This window comes from Lampetra planeri, chromosome 54 (genome assembly GCF_965212315.1).
Source record: "Lampetra planeri chromosome 54, kcLamPlan1.2.h2, whole genome shotgun sequence".
In the NCBI taxonomy this organism is placed as follows: Eukaryota; Metazoa; Chordata; class Hyperoartia; order Petromyzontiformes; family Petromyzontidae; genus Lampetra; species Lampetra planeri.
The window spans coordinates 7595379-7621846 of NC_136160.1; the positions used below are offsets into that span (position 1 = coordinate 7595379).

General features: G+C 54.5%; 1 protein-coding gene across 1 annotated transcript; it reads left to right on the plus strand.

Annotated features, from left to right (window-relative positions):
- Window positions 1-1401: 1401 nt before the first annotated feature.
- GARRE1 (granule associated Rac and RHOG effector 1) lies at window positions 1402-26364 on the plus strand. The gene is given in 16 exon segments (XM_078617546.1): window positions 1402-1475; window positions 3593-3731; window positions 5714-6214; window positions 7142-7342; window positions 8373-8513; window positions 15791-15886; window positions 16453-16617; window positions 17122-17445; window positions 17946-18043; window positions 18358-18483; window positions 19005-19915; window positions 20416-20564; window positions 20566-20657; window positions 21373-21510; window positions 23859-23934; window positions 24661-26364. Coding segments are annotated over 14 exon segments (3315 nt in total). The 5' UTR covers window positions 1402-1475; window positions 3593-3731; window positions 5714-5728; the 3' UTR covers window positions 24973-26364.
- The last annotated feature ends 104 nt before the right edge of the window (window positions 26365-26468 follow it).

Genomic DNA, 26468 nt, shown 5'->3' on the forward strand with positions numbered 1-26468 from the left:
GGGGACTGTGGGAGGGGACTGTGGGGGGGGGGACTGTGGGGGGGGGGATTGTGGGGGGGGGACTGTGGGGAGGGGGACTGTGGGGGGGGGGGCTGTGGGGGGGGGATTGTGGGGGGGGGACTGTGGGGGAGGGGACTGTGGGGGGGGGGACTGTGGGGAGGGGGGACTGTGGGGGGGGGGACTGTGGGGGGGGGACGGTGGGGGGGGACTGTGGGGGGGGGGGACTGTGGGGGGGACTGTGGGAGGGGACTGTGGGGGGGGACTGTGGGGGGGGGATTGTGGGGGGGGGGACTGTGGGGGGGGGACTGTGGGGGGGGGACGGTGGGGGGGGACTGTGGGGGGGGGGACTGTGGGGGGGGAGGACTGTGAGGGGGGGGGACTGTGGGGGGGGGGGACTGTGGGGGGGGACTGTGGGGGGGGGGACTGTGAGGGAGGGGGACTGTGGGGGGGAGGACTGTGGGGGGGGACTGTGAGGGGGCGGGGACTGTGGGGGGGGGACGGTGAGGGGGGGACTGTGAGGGGGGGGGACTGTGAGGGGGGGACGGTGGGGGGGGACTGTGGGGGGGGGACGGTGGGGGGACTGTGGGGGGGGGGACGGTGAGGGGGGGACTGTGAGGGGGGGGGGACTGTGAGGGGGGGACGGTGGGGGGGGGACTGTGGGGGGGGGACTGTGAGGGGGGGGGACTGTGGGGGGGGGGACGGTGAGGGGGGGACTGTGAGGGGGGGGGACTGTGGGGAGGGGGACTGTGGGGGGGGACTGTGGGGGGGGGACGGTGGGGGGGGACTGTGGGGGGGGGGACTGTGGGGGGGACTGTGGGAGGGGACTGTGGGGGGGGGACTGTGGGGGGGGACTGTGGGGGGGGGGGGGACTGTGGGGGGGACTGTGGGAGGGGACTGTGGGGGGGGACTGTGGGGGGGGGATTGTGGGGGGGGGACTGTGGGGAGGGGGACTGTGGGGGGGGGACTGTGGGGGGGGGGGATTGTGGGGGGGGGACTGTGGGGGAGGGGACTGTGGGGGGGGGGACTGTGGGGAGGGGGACTGTGGGGGGGGGACTGTGGGGGGGGGACGGTGGGGGGGGACTGTGGGGGGGGGGACTGTGGGGGGGACTGTGGGAGGGGACTGTGGGGGGGGGACTGTGGGGGGGGGATTGTGGGGGGGGGGACTGTGGGGGGGGACTGTGGGGGGGGGACGGTGGGGGGGACTGTGAGGGGGGGGGACTGTGGGGGGGGGGACTGTGGGGGGGGGGGACTGTGGGGGGGGACTGTGGGGGGGGGTAGGATTGTGGGGGGGGGGGGACTGTGGGGGGGGACTGTGGGGGGAGGGACTTTGGGGGGGGGGGACTGTGTGGGGGGGGGGGTGACAGAATGAGGGGGGGGCGGCAACCGGATCCGGATCCACTTCCGGTGTACACGCGCCGGGGGTCGCGCCCAAACATGGCGGCGCTACGCTTCGTTGTGGGGACGCCCTGAGCGAGGTAACGCCAAGTCCGCGCGCGTCGCGCTCGCTCCCCATTGCCGCGCCCCCTTTGTCTTCCCCGCTCCCTCTCCCGTCCTCTCCTCCGCAGTTTCTCGCCTGAAGCGGTCGGGAAGCCGAGTGCGCCCAGGCCTCCGAGCAGTCCGCGGCCTCCCCCCCCCTCACCCCGGTCTTGCCTAGTTTCCCTGCCGGGAATCGGCACGCTACGGACGCCGCGGCCGCTCCCTCCCCGGCTCCCCTCGGTGTTGACTCGGTGGTCGCGAAGCCGGCTGACATTGCGTCGCCTCGCTTCTTACGTTCTAAGTTTCCAATCTTGAGGCTCACCTGGCAGTGACTAAGCTGGGTTTCTTCGATTGAGGCGAGTTGACGCGACTCGGTCACAAATTGACGACTCTTGTTGCGTTTCGGTGTTGTCGCTTGCCTCGGCTTCTTCCAGCTCTGAGCGATGTTGCTGTGATCGTCAGATTTCTGTGGAGCGGACGCGCTGTTTTTTTTTATCCTGTGAGGATTTCGCAAAGCGGTGCGTGGACTAAGGGGACATTTCTGATATCAGCGCCACTTGTATTATTATTGTTGTTTTACCCAGGAGATCTCCACCGCGCCTTAATACTTTCTTCGGGAGGGTCCTTGCTACATTGGGATGGACGTTCATTTCCATTCGCGAGAGGTTGGCTTCGCCACACAGTTGGATTTATGAATCTGTTGCTATTCTGAAAAAAACGAAAATAAAAAAAATGTTATTACCAAGTAAGGCCCCACTGAGCTACGTAGCTCTATTTTTAAGAAGCGACCAGGCCACAAATGATAGCTCAACGAAGCGGCTTATGTGGAACATGTATAGCATTAGCAAAATACTCTAAACACGTGTTGATTCTAACTGTGGAGGGGAAAATCGGAGGAGCAGGAGAAAATCCACGCTACCACGGGGAGAAAGAAATGCCAACTCCAAATATACAGCAGGCGTCAGGTTCAGGATCGAACCCACGGCCCCTGTATACTAGGCGAGGTAGTTAAAATCTCCTCGCCACTTGCCTTACGGCCGTGTATTCTTGGCGAGCTCGCAGCCCAAGGACTACAACGCCAGGTTTCCTCACGCAATCTCCCATCCAAGCAGTAACCACGCCCAAGCAAACCTGCTTCGCTTCCGAGATCGGGGTGATTCTAAACATAGCTGGACGGGACCTCCGAAGTAGTCCTGCAGAGGCCGTTCGCTACCATGTGGTGACGTGGTGAATGCTTTCTGACAGAGTTCCCAGTGGACGTTTCTTCATCTTGTGACAGCACGACGCCCATTGCGTCATTTTAAAGCTAAGAAGGCGACAAGAATACGCTGCTTGATTATTATCATTAAGCATAATAATTGTGCGTTTTACTCTGTGAAGATAAATAATCGTAGTAAAAGAACACGTTTGTACTTGTTTTGAGGCTGTTACGCAATACGATGTGGAATTATAATGCGTCACGAGATGCCCTCTGTAAATAGAGGGGAACTTTGTGTATTTTTGGAAGCTTCGGAACGGCTTTTTTTGTTGTTGTAAAAGAAATATATTTTCAGAAAGGAGATGAGCGTTGGGGGTGGCTATGAGCGGAGCAGGGTGGAACGAAAGGAAGCGAGTTGATGTACAAATATTTTGGGAACGTATTGGCAGTGGAGCATAAAAGCGCAAATATATTTTGAAAAAAATATATATTCGACACATTCGTCGTTTGCATGCCTCACCGTGGAGCATGAACTTCTACTGTTATAATTGAACAGACTGAAGTCCAATTCTTGACATAATAATGAAATATGTATTTATTCCCATCAGCCGATTGGTTTTCTGGACAATGATTACCAGATTCCACTTTTTGAGTCTCATCAGCAGTGAGGCCGCTTGGATTCGTAGAACGTTTTCACGTGACCGCATATCAGGACACTGCACTCCTCAAGAGAAATCCACTTCAGCTGTGCTGTTGCTGTCTCATGAACTGTGCCAAGGAGTGACCAGCAAACGATGAACAGACAGAGCGGATACGCAAGCATCCTGAAAACAAAAGACTTGCGGAAAATTCCTCTTGACAGCAGGAAAACGATGCTGATGGGTGTGCGTGTGTGCGATGTTTTTCCTTCGTGGACAGACGCAGCAGCAGTAACAGCTGCTGGGCGGCCCGTGTGAGAGGAGGCCAGGAGCCGCACGGACGAGCGTGGGCCATGCCGCGTCGTAGCCGGGCCGGGTCGCGCAGTCGCTGAGCCCCGGGCCGTCACCTCCACTCACAGGTGGCTCCTGAGCAGTGTCCTCGCTCCCACCCCTCTTCCCTGCCCCTTTGGCAAGCTCGCTCGCTCACTCGCTTCAAACACCCCAGGCGATGCGGCCGAGGTGGCCTTCACGGCGTAAACTTGTTGCTCGGATGGTGAACATTTGCAGTGCAAGTACTCTTGCATAAACCATCACGGAAACTCCGGTGATCCTCGCTGCAGTGGCTTTTCGCTAGCCACCAGACAAAGGCTGTCGCTGCATCGCGAGCTTTCGGGTGCGCTACTGCGGCCATCTAAAACGCTCTTCCTTCCAATATTAGGAAGCCACTGGAGCTGTCATGCACTTTTAAATCTAAATTTATATAGGTGGATGTAAAAAGGTCAGATATTGAAATTTTATAGAAAATGTCAGTTGCGCCACTGTGCACAAACAGGTTACTGTGCAAAAAAGTGTGAACTGCCTTAAACATGGGAAGGTGCATTACTGTGCTTCAGGAGTACGTGAACTGATGTGAGAATAAGAAGGCGTGGCATTGAAAAGATAGCTTTTGTGAATGACACTCGCACCCACCATGCGCAAAGGATGCACTGGGTTGGAAACTAGCAGCTAATGAGTATGTATGATATAAGCGCACAACTTTATCTGTGATGAACGCTGCACTTTCCGTCGTTTTCATGCAGGGGGTGCTGCAAACCTACGCGCCCACTGCATGAACGACGGAGGCGCAGGGACAGACGTTCGATTACGTTGGAATCGATCTGCAGACAGCGATGTTCTCGCACGGCTAGCTATGTCGCCTTATCTCGATCCCGTAATCCCAAACAGGTGAAAGTCCGCATTGAACCGAACCCCCAGCAAGGCCATCTACTTAACGATGAGAGAAAATTCACACGAAATGTCATTTTCAATTAAATCTTCCAGATGTAAGATGATATAAGCTTTTAATGAAGAAATAAAGTTATCTAATTCAAAACATAATACAATTCAAAGATGTTACATTTCAAAACTTCAAGACGGAGCATCGGGTGCTTGCATGAATGCGTCGTTCGTGTGCAATTTTTTTGTGACTTTTCTGGCCGAAGGCCGTAAATGGTTGAGGTGCTCCGCAGGCGCCCCCGACCAACCCCGAGTCTATGATGTTTGGATATGCAACATTGTACTATGTTTGCATTGTTTAAGTGTACATAAGATTCACCCTCTGGCCATAGCAAATTTTACATTACCGAGCCACAGAATAACAGCGTGGTTTCTAATTTTATTCCCTTTTTGAACATCGTGATGAATGGTAGCTCCTCTGGCAGTTGCAGGAGTGGTGTGATCTCATTGCAAACAACAAATACGCGTCGCTAGAAGGGGGGATGAGGGCTCGTGGTGGAGACTTAAAGGCGGAGTGGCAGCCGGTGGAGGGAATTGGTCCACCTTGGAGATGGAGCGATTACTGTATCATAGGGCGCTTCGGTGGCGAGATGTTAACTCCCTCGCGTGGTGTGCAGGTGGTTGTGGGTTCGATCCCGACGTTGATGCCTGTATATTTGGAGTGTATGTCTTTCTCCCCGTGGTCGTGTGGATTTTTCTCCGGGTCCTCCCGTTTTTCCCTCCACATTTAGAAACATGCGTTTTAGAGTATTTGGCTGCTATACATATTTACGTGATAAGCCAATTGGTAAAATAAAAAATTGTTCGATAAAATAGTGTAGTACATACAGGAGCCAGATTGTTGCATTGTGAGACCGTATGAGATGATGATGTTTGAGGAGCTGGTTCGCGCCTGGCTGTCATTAGTCATGGCCAACGGCCGTGGTCTCTTGGAGCCGTGTATTTTAGTTAAGCCCGCTCGCTTTTATGTATATCTCACAAATTATACATCTGATTATTAATCTATGCAACATCTGTCGGCGCTAGACCATATGAATAACATTCTTCAACGGCTTCTCATCCAGCCAAATCCACGTGAAATCAAACATTTAAAACAGCATCTGTCCACCTTTTACTCGCCACTTAGGACAAGGCTGAGCCAATGGAAGCCATGAAGCCGCAGATTTCGCTCGGAGGGCCTCCGCGGAAGGCAGTCGGTGGGAACCAGCAAACCCTCACCGACTGGCCCTCCTATGCCTCCGTGGCGGCGGCGGCGACAACTGCCGCCTCCGTCACCACCACCGTAGCCATGGCGCCGACGGCGGCCTCGCCGTCGGCGGCTGCACCGACAGCGTCGCCCCCGGGCCCCGCCCGTGCGCAACGGGTGGCGGAGGAGGTCCACTCGTACCTGGACGCGCTGGCCGCGTGCTGCGCCGCGGGGTCGCGGGCGGCCGCCTCGTTTGGCCGCGCGCTGGACGGGACGCCGCTCGGCGAGGCGGCCGTCGGGTTCGCGGAGGCGCAGGAGGTGGTGCGGAGCACGGCCGGGGCGCTGGCAGCGCTGGTGCGCGCGGAGGTCTCCGAGATCGCCAGGGGACTGGGACCGACGGCGCCGGGCGACGGCGCGGAGAGGGGGAGGCAGGACATACAGGTGTGGGCGCGGCGGCGATTGGCGGTCGCTCGGAAGTCGAACGTTGGAGGGAGCTGCCGCTCGAATGAGCATTGATGAGTTGCTCGTCTCCTGTTAACAGCCCTGTAGAGCCAGTGGTGGAAATGACAGTCCCATGGCAGGGCATTTCTATCCATAGGACAACTGCTGTTGGCTTTCCCACAAAGTTATATTTATTTTGAAAAAATAATAATAGTCTTTACCCCTTCTGGCAATAACACAGAAGGTGTTAAGATGTTCAAACACCAAATAGATACCTATTTGCAAGGCATCAAGTCTGCAATAACCACACGTACTTGTGGCAAAACATGCAAACAAACATACTCTGATAATACATGCATTGTCTTTGGAACTAATTGGCCTACACCAGAGACTTCTTTTTACAGCCTTGTCTCACCACCAGTGTTCTATCAGAGAATTCCAAAAGGCAAACAGTACATAGACAACGCAAGTATCAGAGTATTAATAGCTTGGGTTGAGCCGTTTTTTTATACTGCCAAAAAGTTCCATAGATATGATACTTATTCTATTGACCAGGATTTTGAACTCGACCTGATTACTTGCCGCTCACTGGTAGTAAAACTTCGCCGAGCAAAAACTCATCGGGGGTGTGGGGGGAAGAGTCTTTCTGTATTGAAGGATGACCAGCATTCTGAAAATAATTCCGTTTTTGAAAAATGCGACATTTATATTACGTTTAATTACCTCCATACAACTCTCTCCGCTTGAGGACACAATTTAATCACGTGCAGCTGCCTGCATTCGAGCCAGGACCTGAGCCTCCGTGCCAGCTCGGCTCTCTCCAACCTCCGATTCATTCATTGTTTTCCCCATCGACTTAACCGACGCGGACGTGGTGTGACGGTTGCCGCGTTGTTTGGTGTTGTTGCCACCGTTTCTCCGTCCCAGGTTATGGGCTCCTGCCTTTCGATGCTGGTGCGGCTGCAGTGCAGCGTGCTCTCCCAGGGCGTCAAGACGCTGTTGCCCGTGGCGCGGGCGCTGGGCCACGAGCTCGCCGGCGACCTGCTGGCGCCGGACGCCGGCCGGACGCCCCCTGACCCCGACACCGAGCAGCGCGACGCCCTGCAGACTTGGCGCCAGGCTGTGCAGGTGTGCGGCGGTGGTGGTGTCCGGTTGTATGGTCAGGCGCTGCCGTTACAACCACTTTTCCAATTAAGTTTCATCATCGTCAGCAGCAGCACCATGCATGAGCTATTCCACTGCTGGTTAAATGCCGTCCCCAAGACGTCGCCACTCCTCGCGCTCTCGCGATGCGACAGTTCGGCAAGCTTCCTGCGCTTGAGCCGATTCCATCGGCGTCTCGATTCGGAAATTAAAATCTATTTTCGCGACTGTGACGCATGGGTCGAATCGTGCTGGTGAGAATTGGTTACTCGCAATATATGGTTTCCATGTATTCCACGTGTGCTCGTGCTACCTCCTAAGCTAATGGAGCAAACAAAGGCACAAACAAGACTGCATGAGCGAGCCGAGAAAAATGGTTCATTGTTGATCTAGTTGCGACTCCGAATCGTGAAATTTATTGAATCACGGGGGAGTGAATCGTTCCACTTCTAACATGAACATTCTCACGTGGTGAGCGATATCATAACTTGTCCACGGTCTCCCCTATGTCAATTCCTCCTTGTTGTAAAACTCTAGAGAGACAAAGGCGGCCGGGTGTGGTGTCGGCCACACCACCGTCCCGCTCGTGCACTCTGCTCACCTTCATGGGTGCTCACTAACAGTACTTTCCCCAACCGTTCGTTGTGGTTCTACGGGGAAATCTTTTGTATGAGTGCGGATGTGGGGTCGTTTGCGAGGTTTGTACACACGTGCCTAGACGTGCATATATCACCATCATCACGATCCATGGGCAGATAGTTCCGTAGGTGTCCACTGCACATTTCATCATTTGTTTCCACTTGTGCCAATACGCTCAAGTAGTGCCACACCTTTCTGTCACCAAACTCGAATGTCATCAAGCCCATTCTCTGTTAGGTCTTACTCTCTTTTCAGTTCCTTCCATTTTTCCCGAACAACACACTTTTCATTTTATATACATATGCGGCGAAACAAAGGTGGCCGTACTGGTCTGACTGTGCTCACCGACACCACCACCGTGTGCGCGTGTGCCTAGGCCACAGCGGCGCTCCGCGGGCGGGCCCCGGACGGCACGCTCGTGGGCCGCGAGGTGCAGAAGCTCTTCTGCTGCCAGGGAAACCACGTGGCGGATGCGCAGCTGCGTGAGCTCAACAGCCAAGTGGACCACGCGCTGCAGGTGATGCGCCGTGCGTGCGCGCCCTGTTGCCCCGCGGCTGTGCTCCATTGCCCCGCGGACAATCGCAGTCGTTTGCGTAGTTGATTTTCCTTTGCGCGTCGTTTTTCTTTTACCTGGGGATTTTTTTTCCACCTCTTGGTTATATATTCTACTCGCGGAAAGTACCCGGCGTTGCCGGAGCGAAAAAGACACACATCGACTTGCAACAACCGCCATTCGCCACTAAATAGCGGTGACGTCACCACGACGCTTGTGCCAGGCTATGTGCACCTTGAGGCCACGTGAAGTGTCGAACGCCTGCTGGCAGGAGGTCACGGGGCAGACACAGGTGCCACAGGTCGACTGACTGAGAAGACTGAGATGACTGGCTGATGCACCACCTGTGCCCCCTACTGTGCCAACTTGCTGTGCTTTAGCCACCCGGCGCTCCTCTCGTTGTTGAATGTCGCTCCTCCGCCCTCTGTTGTTGTTGGAGGGTGACTGCCTCCAACTGCCCATTAGCGTCCTTCACGAGCCTTACACACACACACAGACATCGACCCACACACACAAACACATTGACTTTCACACACATATGGACTGAAACACACAGACATCTACTTACACACACACGTGGAGTAAAACACAGACAGTGACTTTAGACACACACACATGGATTTACACAAACACATCGACTCACACACACATAGACTTACACACACACATCGACTCAAACACACACACATCGACGTACACACACATATGGACTTACACACACACATATGGACTTACACACACACATATGGACTTACACACACACATGGATGCATGCACACATATGGACTTACACACACACATGGATGCACACACATACATCGATTTACATACACACATCGACTCACACACACACAGCTTTACACACACATACTCACACACACACATAGACTTACACACACACATAGACTTACACATACACATCACCTCTCACACACACATCGACTTACACACAGACATCGACTGACACACACACACGTCGACTTGCACACACATGGAGGTAGACACGCACATCGACTCACACGCAAACATGTACTTAGATACACACATTGTTTTAAAAATTACGAACTTAATCGTTAAATAATAGTTGTCTACACACACACACCACGCACACACATTGACATATTGACGCACACACACACATATTGACGCACACACACATCGACTTATATACACATACATAGACTCAAACACACATCGACCTACACACACACATATGGACTTAAACACACACACACATATTGACTAACACACATGGACTCACACACATACATGGACTCACACAAACACATATATCGACGCACACACACACATCGACTTACGCACACACATTGACTTACGCACACACACATAGACGCACACAGACATTGACTTATCAACTCACGCACACACATGGACTTACACACTCACATATCGACGCACACATAGACTCACACACACATGAAACTACACACACACAAACATATAGACTAACACACACGCACATATCGACTAACACACACAGACATATCGACTAACACACACATCGACTCACACACGGACTTAAACAAACACATACATAGTCACACACACATTGACCTACACACACACACACATATGGACTTGCACAAACACACATCGACTAACACACACACACATGGACTCACACACACATATATCGACGTACACACACACATCGACTGACACACATGGACCCACACACACAAACACATCGACTTAAACACACACATACATAGATTCACACGCACATGGAACTATGCACGCACATCGACTAAAACACACACACACATATCGACTGACACACACACACAACAACAACCGCCATTCGCCACTAAGTGGCGGTGACGTCACCACGACGCTTGTGCCAGGCCATGTGCACCTTGAGGCCACGTGAAGTGTCGAACGCCCGCTGGCAGGAGGTCACGGGGCAGACCCAGGTGCCACGGGTCGACTGACCGAGATGACCGAGATGACTGGCTGATGCACCACCTGTGCCCCCTACTGTGCCAACTTGCTGTGCTTTAGCCACCCGGCGCTCCGCTCGTTGTTGTGAGCGTCGCTCCTCCGCCCTCCGTTGTTGTTGGAGGGCGACTGCCTCCAACTGCCCAGTAGCGTCCTTCACGAGCCTCCTCCACTGAGGCCGATCTTGACACCGCTGGTACCAGTCATCGGCAAGTCCACTCAGCTCCACGTCCTCCTGTACCACATCACTCCATCTCTTCTCTAGCCCGTGCCGCGCCCGTTTAGCCCCCTCGATCCGGCCGAACAAAAGCTGTTTAGGCATGCGGTGGCTGGGCATGCGGGCTACATGACCCAGCCAACGCAGCCTTGCCTGCCGGAGGAGCTCACTGATGGGACTTTGCCCAGATCTTTCAAGGACTTGTGAGCTCCTCACACAATCCAGCCTGGTTAAACCCAGGATGGATCGTAGGCAGGCCAGCCTAAATGTTTCCAACCGGCGAAGATGCTCCACTAGGGGGGTCCACGTTTCGCAAGCATAGAGAAGGGAGGGAATGACCGTGGCCGAGAAGACCTGAAGCTTCGTGCGGAGCGACAGACCAGGTAGCTTCCACACAGCGTTACGCAACCGATGAAAAGATATTGCCGCTCGACTGATTCGGAGTGAGACCTCTGCTGATAAACTGGAGCCGGTCATGAGCACACTGCCCAGGTATGGGAAACTCTCTACTCTCTCCACAACTGCCCCATCACCGATTGGGAGTTGTGGGGGCGGAGTGCCCGATGGTACAAAATACCCAGGCAGGTGCTTAGTTTTGGTGGGGCTGATGGTAAGGCCCCACCTCTTAGTGGCACGCTCCAGTCTCAGCAGCAGCGTCTCCAACTCCTCTTCTGAATGAGCAGCTATTACCAAATCATCGGCATACATAACGTGGTTGACCAATAGGGAGCCATCCCTTGATCGCACCCGGGCGTCGATCAGCCTCCCATTGTATCTGTACCAAATGGTAATTCCCCCGGTACAGCTATTGAAGGCTTCACGAACTACGCAGTCGAAATAGATGTTAAATAATGTGGGAGCCAGAGGACATCCCTGTCGCACCCCAAGGTGTACAGGGAAAGGCTCCGACTCCCGGCCACGTAGTTTTACCCGGGCCCGCTCACCATCATGAAGGTCCTTAATGATCGTGAGCAGAGGGTCAGGGACTCCGAAAGCACGAAGAACAACCCAGAGCCCAGTCCTACTGATGGTATCATAGGCCTTGACCAGGTCAATAAAGCAGAGATGTAGGTCTTTTTGGAATTCCCTACACCTCTGCTGTAGCAGACGGACAGAAAATATGGCATCTGTGCAGGACCGCCCTTTCCTGAAGCCACATTGGGGCTCCGCAAGCCTCTCCTCAGCATGCCTAGCAAGGCGATGTTGAATAATCCTTGCCAGGACCTTACCCGGCACACTGAGGAGTGAGATGCCCCTGTAGTTGTTACAGTCGGTACGGTCCCCCTTCTTAAAGAGGGGGACCACCAGGGCATCCTTCCAGTCCTGCGGAACCCGTCCAGTGGTCCAGACTGTTGTTATGATGTCATATAGGGCAGTCTGTGCACAAACGCCACCCTCCCTCAGCATTTCGCCTGGGAGATCATCTCTGCCCGGTGCCTTCCCTGGTCTCAGACTCCGGATCGCCCTCAGTACTTCCTCAACAGCCGGTACCTCAGCCAGCCACTCACAGGGGGTGACCTCTTCCAATATTTGAGGCACCGCAGCCTCAGCAGGGTTATCCCCACTTTGTGCCATGATGTTTTCCTGGCTGAGAGATTTTCCCTCCCCCAGGACCTCACAGAAATGCTCAGCAAATCTGCAAACCTGTTCCTGGGGGTCGGAGATTGGATCACCGTTTTTTCCTCTAATGATGGTAATAGGTGTGGCGCTGCAGGTTACTTTTTTGATGGAGTTAAATAGTGATTTGTGATCGCGGGCCACTGAGGCAGACTCCATCTCCTCAGCAACCCGCGACCACCACCCATCCTTACAGCGCCTCACGGCTCTCCGAACCTCCGAGCGAAGACTGCGGTAAACCTCCTCATTCTCTGACGTGGGATGCTGTAGGCGATGAGAGTGGGCCTGTCGCTTTTTCTCAATTAACCTGAACACCTCCTCCGTCAGCCAGGGTTCCCGGGGAGGTCTGGACCGCGTACCCAAAGCAGCCATTGCAGCTGCATGAGTCACAGTCTTAAACCTCGCCCATTTACCCTCGACATCAGGTGGAGTGGGGGACGATGCCAACCCCAGCTGCAAGCGATGATGAAATTCTCGCTTGCAACTTTCATCAGCTAACTTAGACCAGGCCACTTTTGGTTGGAATGGGATCCTGGGTGTACACCCACCACCGGAGTGGAAGAATGGCAGGCGCATCTTACAGATGACTAGTCGATGGTCAGAGGGCAGATCAGCTCCACGGTAGGTCCTGGTGTCAAGGACATGGGCTCGCATCCGCTGGTCCGTCACTACGTAGTCCAGCAGATGTTCTTGCTTGGACCCGGCATGCATCCATGATGTTGTGTGGATGCGCCGATGCCGGAAGAGCGTGTTGGTAATTACAAGCCCATGGGCTGCACAAAAATCTAGCAGCCTCCTACCGTTATTATTGAGCTGATCTGGCCCATGCCTTCCAATCACTCCAGACCAGGTGCCAGTATCATGACCAACTCGGGCATTGAAGTCACCCAACAAGATGACTCTGTCCCGAGTGGCCACTTTAGCCAGCACCTGTGACAGGAGGTCATAGAAAGCGTCCGACTCATCGGCTTTGCCTGCATCCCTCCACAGATGTTCGTCTTCGGTGGGGGCATAAGTAACCACGACCACCACTCCTCGCCTCTGGTTGATGGGAAGGCGAGCCCAAAGTAGCCTGGGGCTTACAGCTTCCCACACCTCACCGCCACGCTCCCACGCCCCCTTCATTCTTTTGTTCAGAAGAAGAGCCACACCCTGTTGTTTGGCAGTCTCCTGCCCCGAGTAGAGGACTGTCCACCCCTCATGGTGGCAGGAGCCAGAACCGGTCCACCGGACCTCCTGAATGCCACAGAGATCCAGGCGGTACCGGTCCAGCTCCCGACAGAGGAGTGGCAGCCTCTCCTCCGCAGTGAGCGTTCGAACATTCCACGTGGCCATCCGCAATGGTTTTTCGTTGTTTCTGGAGGAGCCCCGAGGGTTAAAATTCAATCTCCTGGCTCCGCCAAATGGGGTTTGGCCAGGAGACGTCATAAAAGCCTGACCCCCCGGGGCCTCCGGCACAAGCTTATTAATTACAGGTTTATGTTTACTTCGTAGTTTAGTGGTGGTTAATTGAAGGTGGAGGGGTTACCAGCCCCTCGCACCCGTCCAGAGCCCCCGTTTAGCCACTGTGGTGGTCACAGACGCCATGAGGGGAGAGGCCAATGGGCATTGGCCCTCCCCCCACAGCACTGCCCACGACAATGTTGCCCGTCCGGCACCGCGAGGAGGTAGGAGGTTGTTTTGCCAGACACACACACACACATCTACTGACACACACATCGACTGACACACACACACATCGACTTAAACACACATGGACGAACACACGCACACTCTAACTTTTATATAGACTAAACAAGTTTGTAAATAATAGTTTTCTATGTACGTGACTTTAGCGAAAGAAGCAAGGGAGAGGGGAAATGCACGCGTGTATAATAAGTATGTAATTAGGAGCGACTGCGATTTAGGTGCAAACATTTGCTGCGAGTAAGGGCGGAAAATTAATGAAAGTCAACGAATACAAAATGAACCTCACCTACCTGTAACTATGAGCCGATGCCCACCAATCAAGCGTAATTGACATAACATCACTGCTCAACCCCTCTACTGAGGGGGCAAGTGTAAATATGATGACGTAATTGAGTATATTTATTGGTTTTCCCCTGTGCAGTAAGTGATATTGCGTTGCTGCTTATGCCTCAAGAGTACAGAAAAGGCTATTCTTCAAAAACATTGGTTCATCCCTGTCATTAAATCTAACCTATAAAAGGAAATTTTGTAATGAATTAACAGTGATGGTAACAAATGTTTGAAGGGAGCTGTAAATCTGTGTGTGTGTTACCTTGCGCAGTGTCCACACGAAAGAGAAATCCCCCCTCACCCCCCACCAAATGCGTTTGACTTGGTAGGGACCTGCCCCCCCCCCCACCGAACGCGTGTGAGTTGGTATGGTCGAGCGCGCTATGTAATAAATAAACGAAAACAGCACTAAATCGCTATTTAAATTACTTTAAAGGTGACGGACGCGAAATCGGAATAGCGCTGTTCCAGGACGGGGCTTATGGCATGCTACCTGGCAACTTCTTTTAAGCGTAAACCCCACGGTTTACGAGCCAAATCCTTTACAAATTTCGGCCGCACACACACACACACATGGACAGACAGACAAACAATGACATTTATAGGTAAGATGTATGCTCTTGATAGGCCAGTAATGATGCGTGTGGTTGATGAGGTGTGTAAACATTGTATTCGTTGACTTTCAATGTGGGGAGCGTAGTGCAGCGGTGAGCGCGCTGCGTTATAAACCCAGTGACCCGGGTTCGATTCCCGCTCGCGGCCAACACCAGAGACGATTATCTGAACCGGTCCCGGGCCTCCCCTAGGTCGACTCGGCCTCAAAATTAGTACCTGGTGCGGTGTGTAGACATCGCCACTGGGGAGACAAAGGCGGTCGGGCGTGGTGCTGGCCACCCACCCCCTCGTACCGTTACGGCCTTCATAGGTGCTCGCTAACAGCACTTGCCCCTTCAGTCTGTTAAGGCTATACGGGGGATCTTTGTGTAAACAATACTTTTTTTTACGTAGGGGAACAGGTATTTGAAGGAGGTGTATTGTTAACTTTAAAGGAGGTGTGTTGTATGGAATTCTCTACCTGACAAACCAAAAAAAAAACCTTGAGTTGAACCACTTCAATGAACACACCGTGACGAGACAGCATTGCGCATGAAAGATGCTATTAGCATGATTTTGCGTTTCTTAAATGGCTATTTAAACTAAATTACATGCAAATTAATTTAATACATTAAAATTATCCTTCTACATGTCTGGTTATTGCGCTTGTGGTGAAGGTGACGGTGCTTGCGCTTGTGGTGTTGAAGGACGTGGTTGTTGTGGTGGTTGTGTTGGTGGTGTGAATTGGTGTGCGTCGTGGTAGTGGTGGCATGCGCTGGGAGCGGTGGCGGTAATATTTGGCGTGTTTCCGGCACTTGCCCCGCTTGCTCTGTAGGCATACATGCAGGCCCTGGAGAGACTGCACCAGAGTGAATTCTCCATGAAGGCCGGGTTCCACCGGAGCCCTGCGCACACCGAGGAGTTGCTGCAGGTGAGCGAAGACTGCTGGCGGACAGTGGGGGGTGCGGTCGGGACCACAGGTGCACAACAATAACACTACAACATAGCTTCCAATGCAACAGCACAAATGGGAGTACGACAAACCTTTCGTCTGGCGTTCGGAATGCAACGCACTGAGTTTGTAACCGCACGTGTTGGGTTTGGAGAAATATTTGATGGTGAATGATTTCCGTTTGTACCTCCTGCAAAAATTGTGTTGGGCACTGATCGGCGCTGTGAGTGATCCATCGCTTTTCCCCGCAGTTGCAGTTAAGCGACGTCTTAATTCCCCCCTCACTTGGGGGGGGGGGGTACTGCTAATAAAAGTAAGAGGCGGGCTTTTGGGCAGGACACGTCACTGTGGGAACTGTGATGCCCATTGTTTGAGCATTAAGGTTGGGAGTGAACATGCCCGAAAATACGGCCACCGCAGAAGGTGCAGTGGTGAAATCGATTTGTGCGTGTGTCGCACTGCAAAACTTGTTGAGGGATGGCGACCGCCTGGTGTGAGGCCTTGACCTGGCATTGGATTTAACCGACCGTGGTTGTTGTGCCCAGGACTGCTGCATCGAGGCGGAGGCCCAGCAGGCTGGGATGAGCCGCCTGTCGGAGGCCCTGGTGGCCCTAGAGCTGCCCACCGTGTCGCTGCACATCGGCAGCGTGCACCTCAAGGGCGTGCCTTCCAGCAGCCTCACCACCGCCGACAACCTCGCTGCCAAGATGGTACGAGCGGTGGCCTCTTCGTGGCTGGGCTGGCTGGCTGGCTGGGGGGTGGGTGAGTGGTGGAGTGGATGTGTATGTACGTTTCCTTCGCTGGTATCTCCTTGCAGTGTCTCTCCACTTCTGTAAGTACGCATGCGGATTTAACTTGTTGGGCAATGTACGTAGCCAACCGTGCTAATGGGAGGTGCAGGGGAAGGGCAAAAAGCTAAGCACAAAAAGCATTTCTAAAGAAATTAGTTTGCAGTCTGGATTTAGAATTGCACACAACTCCCAGTGGTTTCCTAATAGGTGGGGGCAGTGTCGCTGGGTGGATGGGGCATTTGGGTGGTTGAGCAGCTGGGTTCGCGAGTGGGTGAGTGGGTGGGTGGCTGGCTGAGTGAATTTCCGTATTGGATTCAAACCCAGCCTCGGAGCGCTGCCGGCTCGGTACTGTGACAACCCCCCAGACTGTCCTCGCCGACCCCTAAAGCCCGCCGGTGTCGTTTCTTTTCACGAGCGTTGCAGCAAGCCATGCGGGCATTTCTGAAGGAGGCGTTGGGCGTGACGACGGCGCCGCGCAGCTCCAGCCAACGTGACGGCGCCGGCGATGCCGGCGGCACCGTGAAAATCGTCCCCGGCAGCGAACTTGGCTCCAACGGTGTGGGGGTGCCGGCGGCGGCGACGACGTTGGCCGGGGCCAATGGAGCTCCTGTGGCTGGCGGCGCCGGACACAAGACGCTGGCGGCCGAGGAGGAGCTTGGGCGCGAGACGCTGGGACACGTGTGCCCCTCGGTGTGGCGCGGAGCCTGCAAGACGGCCGTGCAGCTGTTGTTCGGCCAGGCTGGGCTGGTGAGACTTATTCACTTGGTCCTTTTTGGTCTCTTGCAGGCCACAAGCGTTTCCTTCGCTGGTAGCTCCTTGCAGCATATCTCCACTTCCGTATGTACGTATGTTGAACTTCTTTCGCACCGTACGTAGTCAACTGTGCTAATCAGAGGTGCGGGGGAAGGACAACAAACTATACACAATAAGCAGTTATAAAGACATGCGTTTTCAATCTAGATGATTTAAAAGTGCATATAGCTCAACTGGCCTAATATCAGAAGGAAAAGCGTTCCAGACGGCCGCAGGAGCGCATCTGAAAGCGTGCGATGCGGTGACCGTCTTTGTCCAACATCCTTCTGTCTGTCAATCGCGGCATCTTTCAACCGAGATGACGTCTATCCCTCCCGATGTTAGATGCCCACCTGTGTGTTTTCTCCCGTGTCTGTGCATGTAAGTACGTACATTTGTGCTCGTGCATGTGCCACCACTTGGCATACACCCGCGCGCGCGTGTGTGTGTTGTAGGTCGTGGTTGATACAGCCGAGGTGGAAAACCGGGAGGCGTACACGCCTCAGATCAGCCAGGAGGGCGACAAGATCGTCGTGCAGGTGCCGTCCACCTGGTGAGGCTCTTCCGATATTAGGAAGCGATTGTCGGAATGAATGGGGCATGACCCTGGTTCTTGTGGCAATATTTTTATTTGTCACATTGTGCCACCAGGTATCAGCAGACACATCAAGTGTGGCCCGCAGTCAAAACCCCTTGTGGAGTCCAATACAATTTAGGACCAACAGAGACAAAGATCCCCCGTTATAGCCTTTAACAGACTTTAAATCGGGGTATCCCCGTGTATTATACTGTGCGCAATGACGTCACGGTCATCCCGGCAGTAACGGCGTCGTGGTGCGTCGCGGTGTGTCCCGTCGGTGTGCACAGGTGCGTGAAGGAGGACCCAGCCACCATGTCGCTGCTGCGCCGGTGGCTCGACCCCGAGCGCTCGGTGGCGCTGGTGGACGTGCTCTACACCGCCACGCTCGAGCCGGCCCGCTGGCGGGCGGGCAGGTGGGTGGGCACAACGGGGGGGGGGTCGCGCCACCAGCACAAACTGACGCCGTACGCTCGTTTATGATCGGCACCCCGTCGGTCACCGTAGGCGTCCGGGCCGCCCGTCAAATAGGCGGTGGTGCGATTCGCCGAGCGTGTGGCCATTTGCCAGAGTCTCCGCTGGTTGGGTGACGTTTTACGATTCCGAGCTGTGATTTGACGGAATTAGCTCTTCTGCGTTTTTGTTATTGTGTTGTTTAAAAAAAAAATGTGTTTATCTCAAACGTACGTTTTCTTCTCTCTGTTCCCTTAAATCGAACATTATCCCATAAGCTAGCAATTCATTTTAACACATTTAGATATTCACGCGTGCGCTCCAATTGATTTAAATTGGTGTGTCGTTAGTTGCCAACTCTATTTATATGCAGGTCACATGCGGTTGGCTGTGGTGGGGTAAAGTGTGGCTACGCCCCTCGCGTAATCTTTTGGGCTCTCGTTGATCCAGCTGACGAGGCTGGTGCTCATGCGCGCGCTCGCAGGGCACAGGCGCTGCCCTGCATCCAGCTGCTGCTGAGGCGCGAGGCGGCCGACTCGCCCAGCATGGCCGAGCTCCCAGAATGCACGGCGGCGAGCGCCAAGCCGAGCGGCGGCTTCCAGAAGACGTTCTCGCGACTCACCTCGCGCCTCACCAAGAAGCACGCCGCCTCCGTCACGTTCCAGGGCGCCGCCAAGAGCGGCCCCTCCCGCCACGACGAAGACAAGAAGGCGGCGCGCGCCTTTGTGCCGCCGTCCGCCGTCGGTGGCGCCGGCTCGTGGAAGGCCGCCTCCGGACCGCTTGCCAAACTCGCGTCCTCCGGTAGCCCGGCACGTGGCGGCACTGGTGGCGGCGCGACCGGCGCCGCCGCCGCGGTGGCGGGATCGAGCGTCAAGCGGGGCACGGGGCTGAACCTGCCGAGCGACCAGGAGATGCAGGAGGTTATAGACTTCCTGTCGGGCGTCGGACTCAGCAAGTCGCAGCAGCCGTCGCCGATGAACCAGCGCCGCACGCCGGACCCGGGAGCGTCGTTCCCACCACGCTACGGCGGCGGCGGTGGAGGCAGCGGCGGCGGTGCTGGCGGTGGTTTCCCGCCCCCGATGCTGGGTGCTCTCGGCCCCACCACGCTCTTCAAGGGGTCGCCTCACGGCCCCGGTTCCGGAGCTGCCGCCCTGCCGCCACCGCTGACTCCGCAGCAGCAGGCGGCGCAGGCGGCGCAGGTGGCGCAGGCGGCGCAGGCGGCGCAGGCGGCAGCTGGAATTTGGTCGGCGTGGGAGCTGCATGGGCGGCTCGGGCCGGGGCCCGGCGAGGGCACGGCCAAGACGGCGCACGTGAGGAACAACACGTGGCCCAATCGCTTCCAGCCGGACGGTCTGTGCGGTGTCCCCGAAGCCTTCCTCTCCCTCGACCCCGCAGGTGACGAGTTGACCACCGCGCGGCGTAGGTTTAGCGGTCGTGCCGTTTGTTTCCGTGTGTGTTTCTCGGGATGTGCTGTGTGTTGTTCGGGGCGATGTCCGACAATTCGGTTCCTGAAAGGAGGCCCCCGGCATGCGGAGCAAAATGGACGCAATGCCAAACAGCGCTCGGCACGACGCGAAAACGCAATGGAGGATTGTTTCGACGATTTGCTGTCGTGCTTTTTGCAGGGTTTGATGAGCTGGGAACTCACTGTTGTGGTTGGTTCCGAATTAAAGTGGCTAATTCACCACATAAACCGCGTATCACTGAGGGTGCTTCTCATAATAGAAACCGTCAGCCGTGAACACGGTTTGGTAATTTTTTTGCAAGTACGGTTAATCAGCAACCCAGATCATCCGCCCACGGGTAACCGAGAGCCAACGGAGCTCCTCCAAGCAGCAGCGTTGGTTTCTAATGGCGCCTGCCTTCTCCCCTGCCCCACTCTCACCGTACGTCAGTCAAGGGCGACCCGGAGTACGCGCGCTACGTGACGGGCCTGGCGCAAGTGCTGCAGCACCAACAGCAGCAGAAGTCGTCTCAGCACCAGCACGGCCCGGGCCACCGGGCGGCACCGAGCAGTCAGGCGCAGCCGGCACTCGGGGAGGCGGGTGGCGGCGGGAGAGTGGCAGTCGGCGCCGGCAGCTCGTGAAATCGGGGAGGCCGCCCGTGCCTGGCAGTGCAAGGACTCGTTCATGCCCAAGTGAGAAAGGGCTGCAGCGCCGGCAGCAACCGCAGCGACCGCCCCATCCATGGCAGCCGCACCGCTCATATCGCCCACATCGCCCACATCATCCACATCGCGAGTGCACAACCGCATTGATTTTGCCATCACCGTCAGAGGGAGATGGGTGCCATTGCGTGTGCGCTTGTGTGTACCTGTGTTGTCTAGGATTGTGCATCGGCCAGTCATCTCGGTCAACCCATGGCACTTGGGTCTATTCTGTGACCTACTGCCAGCGGGCGTTCGATACTTCACGTGGCCTTAAAGTGCACATAGCCTGGCACAAGCGCCGTGGTGACGTCACCGCCACTTAGTGGTGAATGGCGGTTGTTGTCTAGGATGGGGAGCGGTAGTGCAACTGTTAGTGCGCTATGAACCCCGCCACCCGAGTTCGATTCCCGCTCACGGTCACCAACACCAGTGACGATTATCTGAACCGATCCTGGGGCTCCCCTAGGTCGACTCAGCCCCCAATGAGTACGTAAACATGGACACTAGAAAGACAAAGGTGGCCGGGCGTGGTGCTGGCCACCCACCCCCTCGTGTGCTGTGCCGGCTTTCATAGGTGCTCGCTGACAGCATTTGCCTCTGCAGTCCGTTAAGGCTACAACGGGGGGGATCTTTGTCTTTGTACGTATGTTGAACTTTCGCACCGTACCTAGCCAACCGTGCTAATCGGAGGTGCGTTGTGCAGGGTGGCGCCAGGAGCTGGCTGGCTCGGACTGGGCGGGCGCCCGACCCAACACGGGGAGGAGGCCCTACCGGCCAACGGGCACGCGTGCTTCTCCATGTTCTCGGGGCCAGACCTGGTGGCGGCCGTGAGCCAGCGTCGGTGAGGCCGCATGCGGACACTGAGCAGCCGACACCATCGTTTGGGATGTTTTAGATTCGTTTTTCCGGTCGTCCTGGCAGCGGCTTTTGGATAGCCGTTGAACCAAGACGGTTACCGGATCGCACACTGTTAGATGCGCTTCTGCGGCCGTCTGGAACGTTCTGCCTTCCGATATTAGGCAGCCACTGGAGCTATGCACTTTTAATTCGTCTAGATTGAAAACTAATTTTTTTAGAACTGCTTTTTATGTTTAGTTGTCCTTCCCCCACACCTGCTTAGCACGTTTGGCTACATATGGTGCGAAATAAGTTCAACGTACGTACCTACATCCATAATAGAGGTTTTTGGGTTAGATCGTGTAAATATATAAATGTGTCGTTAAAACCCGCCAACTAGTAAGGGTTGTCACGTCAACAGAACGTGCCAATTCATCACTAGTACAGCACTAACCGGTGTGTTGGAGAGCCAAGCCACAACATTTACAATCTGAGTACGACGTTTCGCCAGTGATTACAACTAACTTAATCAGGCGACAGCCATATTTGTGGAGAAGTCTTACTGTTTCGTTCCTTATATAGAGGCGTAGATGTGTTGACCACGCTTCTGCGCTCTTGCACAATGTGGGGGGGGGGGATTACTGAGGCAACGTACATTATGCATGTGCATTATGCGAGCCCTTTGAACTTGACCTTCCTGACTATTGTGTTTATTAAAATAGCCCTACCAAAGGTAATCTCGATTGAAGTACGCTGCCTTTGTATTGTACGCTGCCCTAATTAGAGAATCTATCGAAATTGAACCCTTACTAGTTGGCTGTGTCGGGTGGTGGCAGGTTTTAACGACACATTTATATATTTACGCGATCTAACCCAAAAACCTCTATTATGGATGTTATTGGTCGCGATGTGTTAAACATACTTTCATACTCACACAGAGATCCATAGTTTGTTGTTCTTACCTCCGCACTTCCTATTAGCACAGTTGGCTACGTACGGTGCGAAAGAAGTTAGCTCCCTTAACTCCTCCGCTACGCGATAATCCGTCCCGATGAGGGCACGGCGTTTTGACTCTGGACGCTTGTGCAAAACGCCTCGTTACATCGGCTTAAATCATTGCATTTTCGTGTTAATCTGCAGCCCATTTTTGCGTCAGGTCTATTGCTGGTTGATGCCCCCTCCCCGCACCGTGCAGGTGTGTGCATGGGTTAGTTGACCATACTTCACCACGCTGGTCGGTTCTAGTTGGCGATGGTGTGGCAGCATAGGTGTAAAGTAACGGGCAGTCCTCAACTTATGAACGGGTTACGTTGCCGAGATCCGTTCGTAAGTCGATTTGTCCGTATCTCGGAATTCAGTCTATAGTTGTATGTGTACTGTGCATGCTGTACGTACAATTAGATTCAACAAAAAAGGGAGGCAATGTTCAACTCATCAATAACATATTTGTACATTTGCATGTAATACTGTCATAAATACAGTATAGTAAATAAAACATAATATAAAGTAACATGATAAGGAAAAACATCAGTTTAATTTTCACTTACCTTTAGTCCTAATGCTGACTTCATTTTGGGAAAGGGTTTGCATCAACGCGGGTGGTGGACGGGCATGGTGCTGACCACCTACCCCCTTCGTGTGCTTGCCGGCCTTCTCTACAGGTGCTCGCTAACAGCACTTGCCCCAACAGTCTGTTAAGGCTATAGTGGGGTGGGGGGGGTCTTTGTCTTTGCATCACGCGGTATACCGGGACTCAATACATCTCGTGGAAGATCGCTCCGCCGAACAAAATAGTTCCGCGGTTTGGTTCATAAGTTCGACCGAACGTTCGCAAGTCGTTATTTGTGCATTTACGTAAGTCAGACGTTCGTATCTCTGGGTGGACTGCCTGCGCAACAATGGATTTTCCTGCGTTGACCCTCTATTGATGGCACCGTGGCCCTGCAGGCCTGCTGGTCGGCCTGTCACAGCACTATCCAGACTCAACCGCTGCTTCGCACCCGAGATCTGAAGAGTTTGGGTGCATTCCTTTTTCATTTAGCCAAAGCGAAATGTTTATGTGCATTCCGTGAAATTGCAATGCAATTTTACGTCATCTCCCAACGCAGAGGTCTTGTCTCGTCGAGCGCAGGCAACGATCTGGGAGTTTATTGCGATCGTCGTCGGCTGGCACCTCCTATTAGCACGGTTGGCGATGTACGGCGCGAAAGAAGTTCAACATCAACACCCAACATCTCGCCGACCTGCACCGTTAAACCGCACACAGAGGTTCACTTGCAGTGCTCACTTGCCCCAGCTGTTGTGCGGTAGCCAGCGTGGTGATGAATGCCGTGTGTGTGCGCGCGATCGCAGGCGGCACAGCAGCGGCGAGCAGCAAGTCGCGGCCGTGCTGTCCATGCCCCGTGCTCCACCAGACACCGTCTCGCAGGTAACCGCCAACGTATTTTGTTCTTTAAAACATCTCTCAGATTTGTGTTCTGGGATGTGCTCCAGACCCTGCGTGTTGTTCGGCACGTTGTCCTCTGATGCTTTATCTTCCACAAGCTGGGAGCTTCGCCAGGAACTGTGAACGCGTTGTTCAGCTTAAAAAATATTACCGAAAGCCTCTTCACTGGGGCTTGCGAGGGTCACGTGACCCGCTGCTGCTCTTCAGCGCATCCGTTTTTTTATTTTTCTGACACGCGATGCGAACTCCCAAGCTGCTGGGCGGTAAAATTGGCACGCCGCATTGCGACGCATTATATTTTTAAGTGTCGTACACAATTCATATTTGTTAGTGAAAACACTCGGCGTTCGCAACTCTTTGACGTCGGTTAGCAGGGTGGCACAGTGGTAACACTTCTGCATCGGAGTAAGAAAAGCCTGGGTTTCATTCCCGACTTGAGCACCTTTCTCTGTGGAGTCTGTATGTTCTCCCTCTGTTGTGTGTGGGTTTCCTCCCGGTTCCCTCCCATAGCAAAAAAAACCATACAATGCAAATGAAACTGCCTGGAAATTATTCCATTGGGATTACACATGGCAATACCAACCCCCTCCTGTAAGAGTCTTGAGACCCATAGAGGCTTTCTTGGCAAAACAAGGATAGTCATGACATGGATAATGAATCACGTTATTGACGGCGTCTCTCCGCCTCACTGCGTTTGCCTTTTACTAGGAAAAGACAAAAACGTGGCCTCTCAAATCGCCGTGGATGGCCGCCTCCACGCTGGTGCCCACCAGCACGGCTCCGTACCCGGACGCCGGTCCTCCGGTGCCGTGGTACGAAGACTCTGCAGCGCCAGCGGTCTTCCCGCCGTCCGTGTGGTCAACGGAGGCATGCGACGGCACGGCAGCCGTGGCACCAGCGGAATTCACGCCGTACATACCGCACCAGCCGGGCGCCGGCGCCGCCACGCAGCGCCTGGGAGCGCCGGGCTACGGGCAGGGCCCTGGCGGAGAACGCAGGGTGTACACGAGGCCGTACTGACCGGTCGCTGCACCGGCTTGAGAGCTTGATTACGGCAGGAACTCTGTCGCAAGGGCGCGCACTCTGTTTATTACACACACACAAGCGCACTACCACACTGTAACGAAACACACGTACTTTCGTACTACCACACCATTTTATCATATTACACCGTCACGCTTTCACACAATATCTTAACACACACTCTTACACAGTAGCACACTACCGTACACCATCACATCCTCTGCCACACACACACATTCGCACTCGTACTCTCACACACGTGCGCACTTGTTTACCGCCTGCACCGTGGGCTGCGAGCCGCAGCTGAGCTCAACTCAACGCCAGCGAGGGGGGGGGGGGTCGCCGTAGCCGAGTGCCGATTTAAGGCGCCACTCCCCCCCGCCCCGTCCCGTGGGGAACTGGCTTCCGGCACGGTGGCGGGGCACCGGGTAGTGGCGGTGGGTGCCTGCACGGCGCTAGCAGGGTTGGGGGTGGTAGCTTCGTTTTGTGACACTAAAGCGTTACGTACGTCTGCGGGGCAATATTTAGTTTTGTTGGGGGGGGGGGGGGGAACCACGTCCCGGCATTGGCCACGGGCTGGCGTTCAAGCCCGAGGAAAGCGCCATCGCCGCTCGAGCTAGCCAAAGGTGTTTCTCAATGCGGTGCCTTGCCGCTGCCCGTGCACAAAACTCGCGCGCGGTTGTTGTGGGCGTTGAAAATAAAACTCAAAACTATTTTATGACCAACAATCTGAGACCAAGGTGTGGGCATTGGGGGTGGGGGGGGAAGGCCTTGGCCCGGGTTAGAGTAAAAATAAAGAAAGCCCGGCCAGGTCGGATTGAAACCCTGCGAAGAGCGCCTGCCATTGACAGTGGTGTAGTCCCACCAATGCGTTCAGGAGCGAATGTTCTCAACGTTCAACGTGCGTTTGCGCGACGCAAAGCCCGCAAGTGTTGTTACGCGTTGTGTTGTCGTTATTGTTGTGCGGAGGCATTCCATTGAGCTGACCCGTGTGCGAAGCGTCCCGTTCTGAGAGAACCTTCCATGGCTGGAACAGGAGGTATTTTACATGGCTTGCTGCGTCGTCCACGTTGTTTCTCTTTGTTTTTTACTGCCCACCCCCACGTAACACTGTTTTTTTTTTGTCTAAAAAGAGCGTAGTTAAAAACTACTAACGAATATTAGCTCAACGATATAACAAGAGATGAATCTTGCAACGGCATATGCAGAGGGTAGAGCGTTGACCTTCCAAAGTGCGAGCTGCTATTCTATGGCTAATGGTGCTCCTGTAAAGGTATGTATGTGTACACTGGTTTCTACTGTGCGAGACGGCAGCTTGTAACTGCCTGCAGTGAGACTATTCTTCATTGTTCTTTGTATTCCAGTACTGAAAATACAGCCTAAAACATGCATGTGAAATGCCTCCTATGTTGAGCTGCTGCGTCGAAGGATGAGTTTCCATTGCCCTCCTGCTAAATGGTGTCACCTCGGAGCACGATTGCGTTTGAACGACA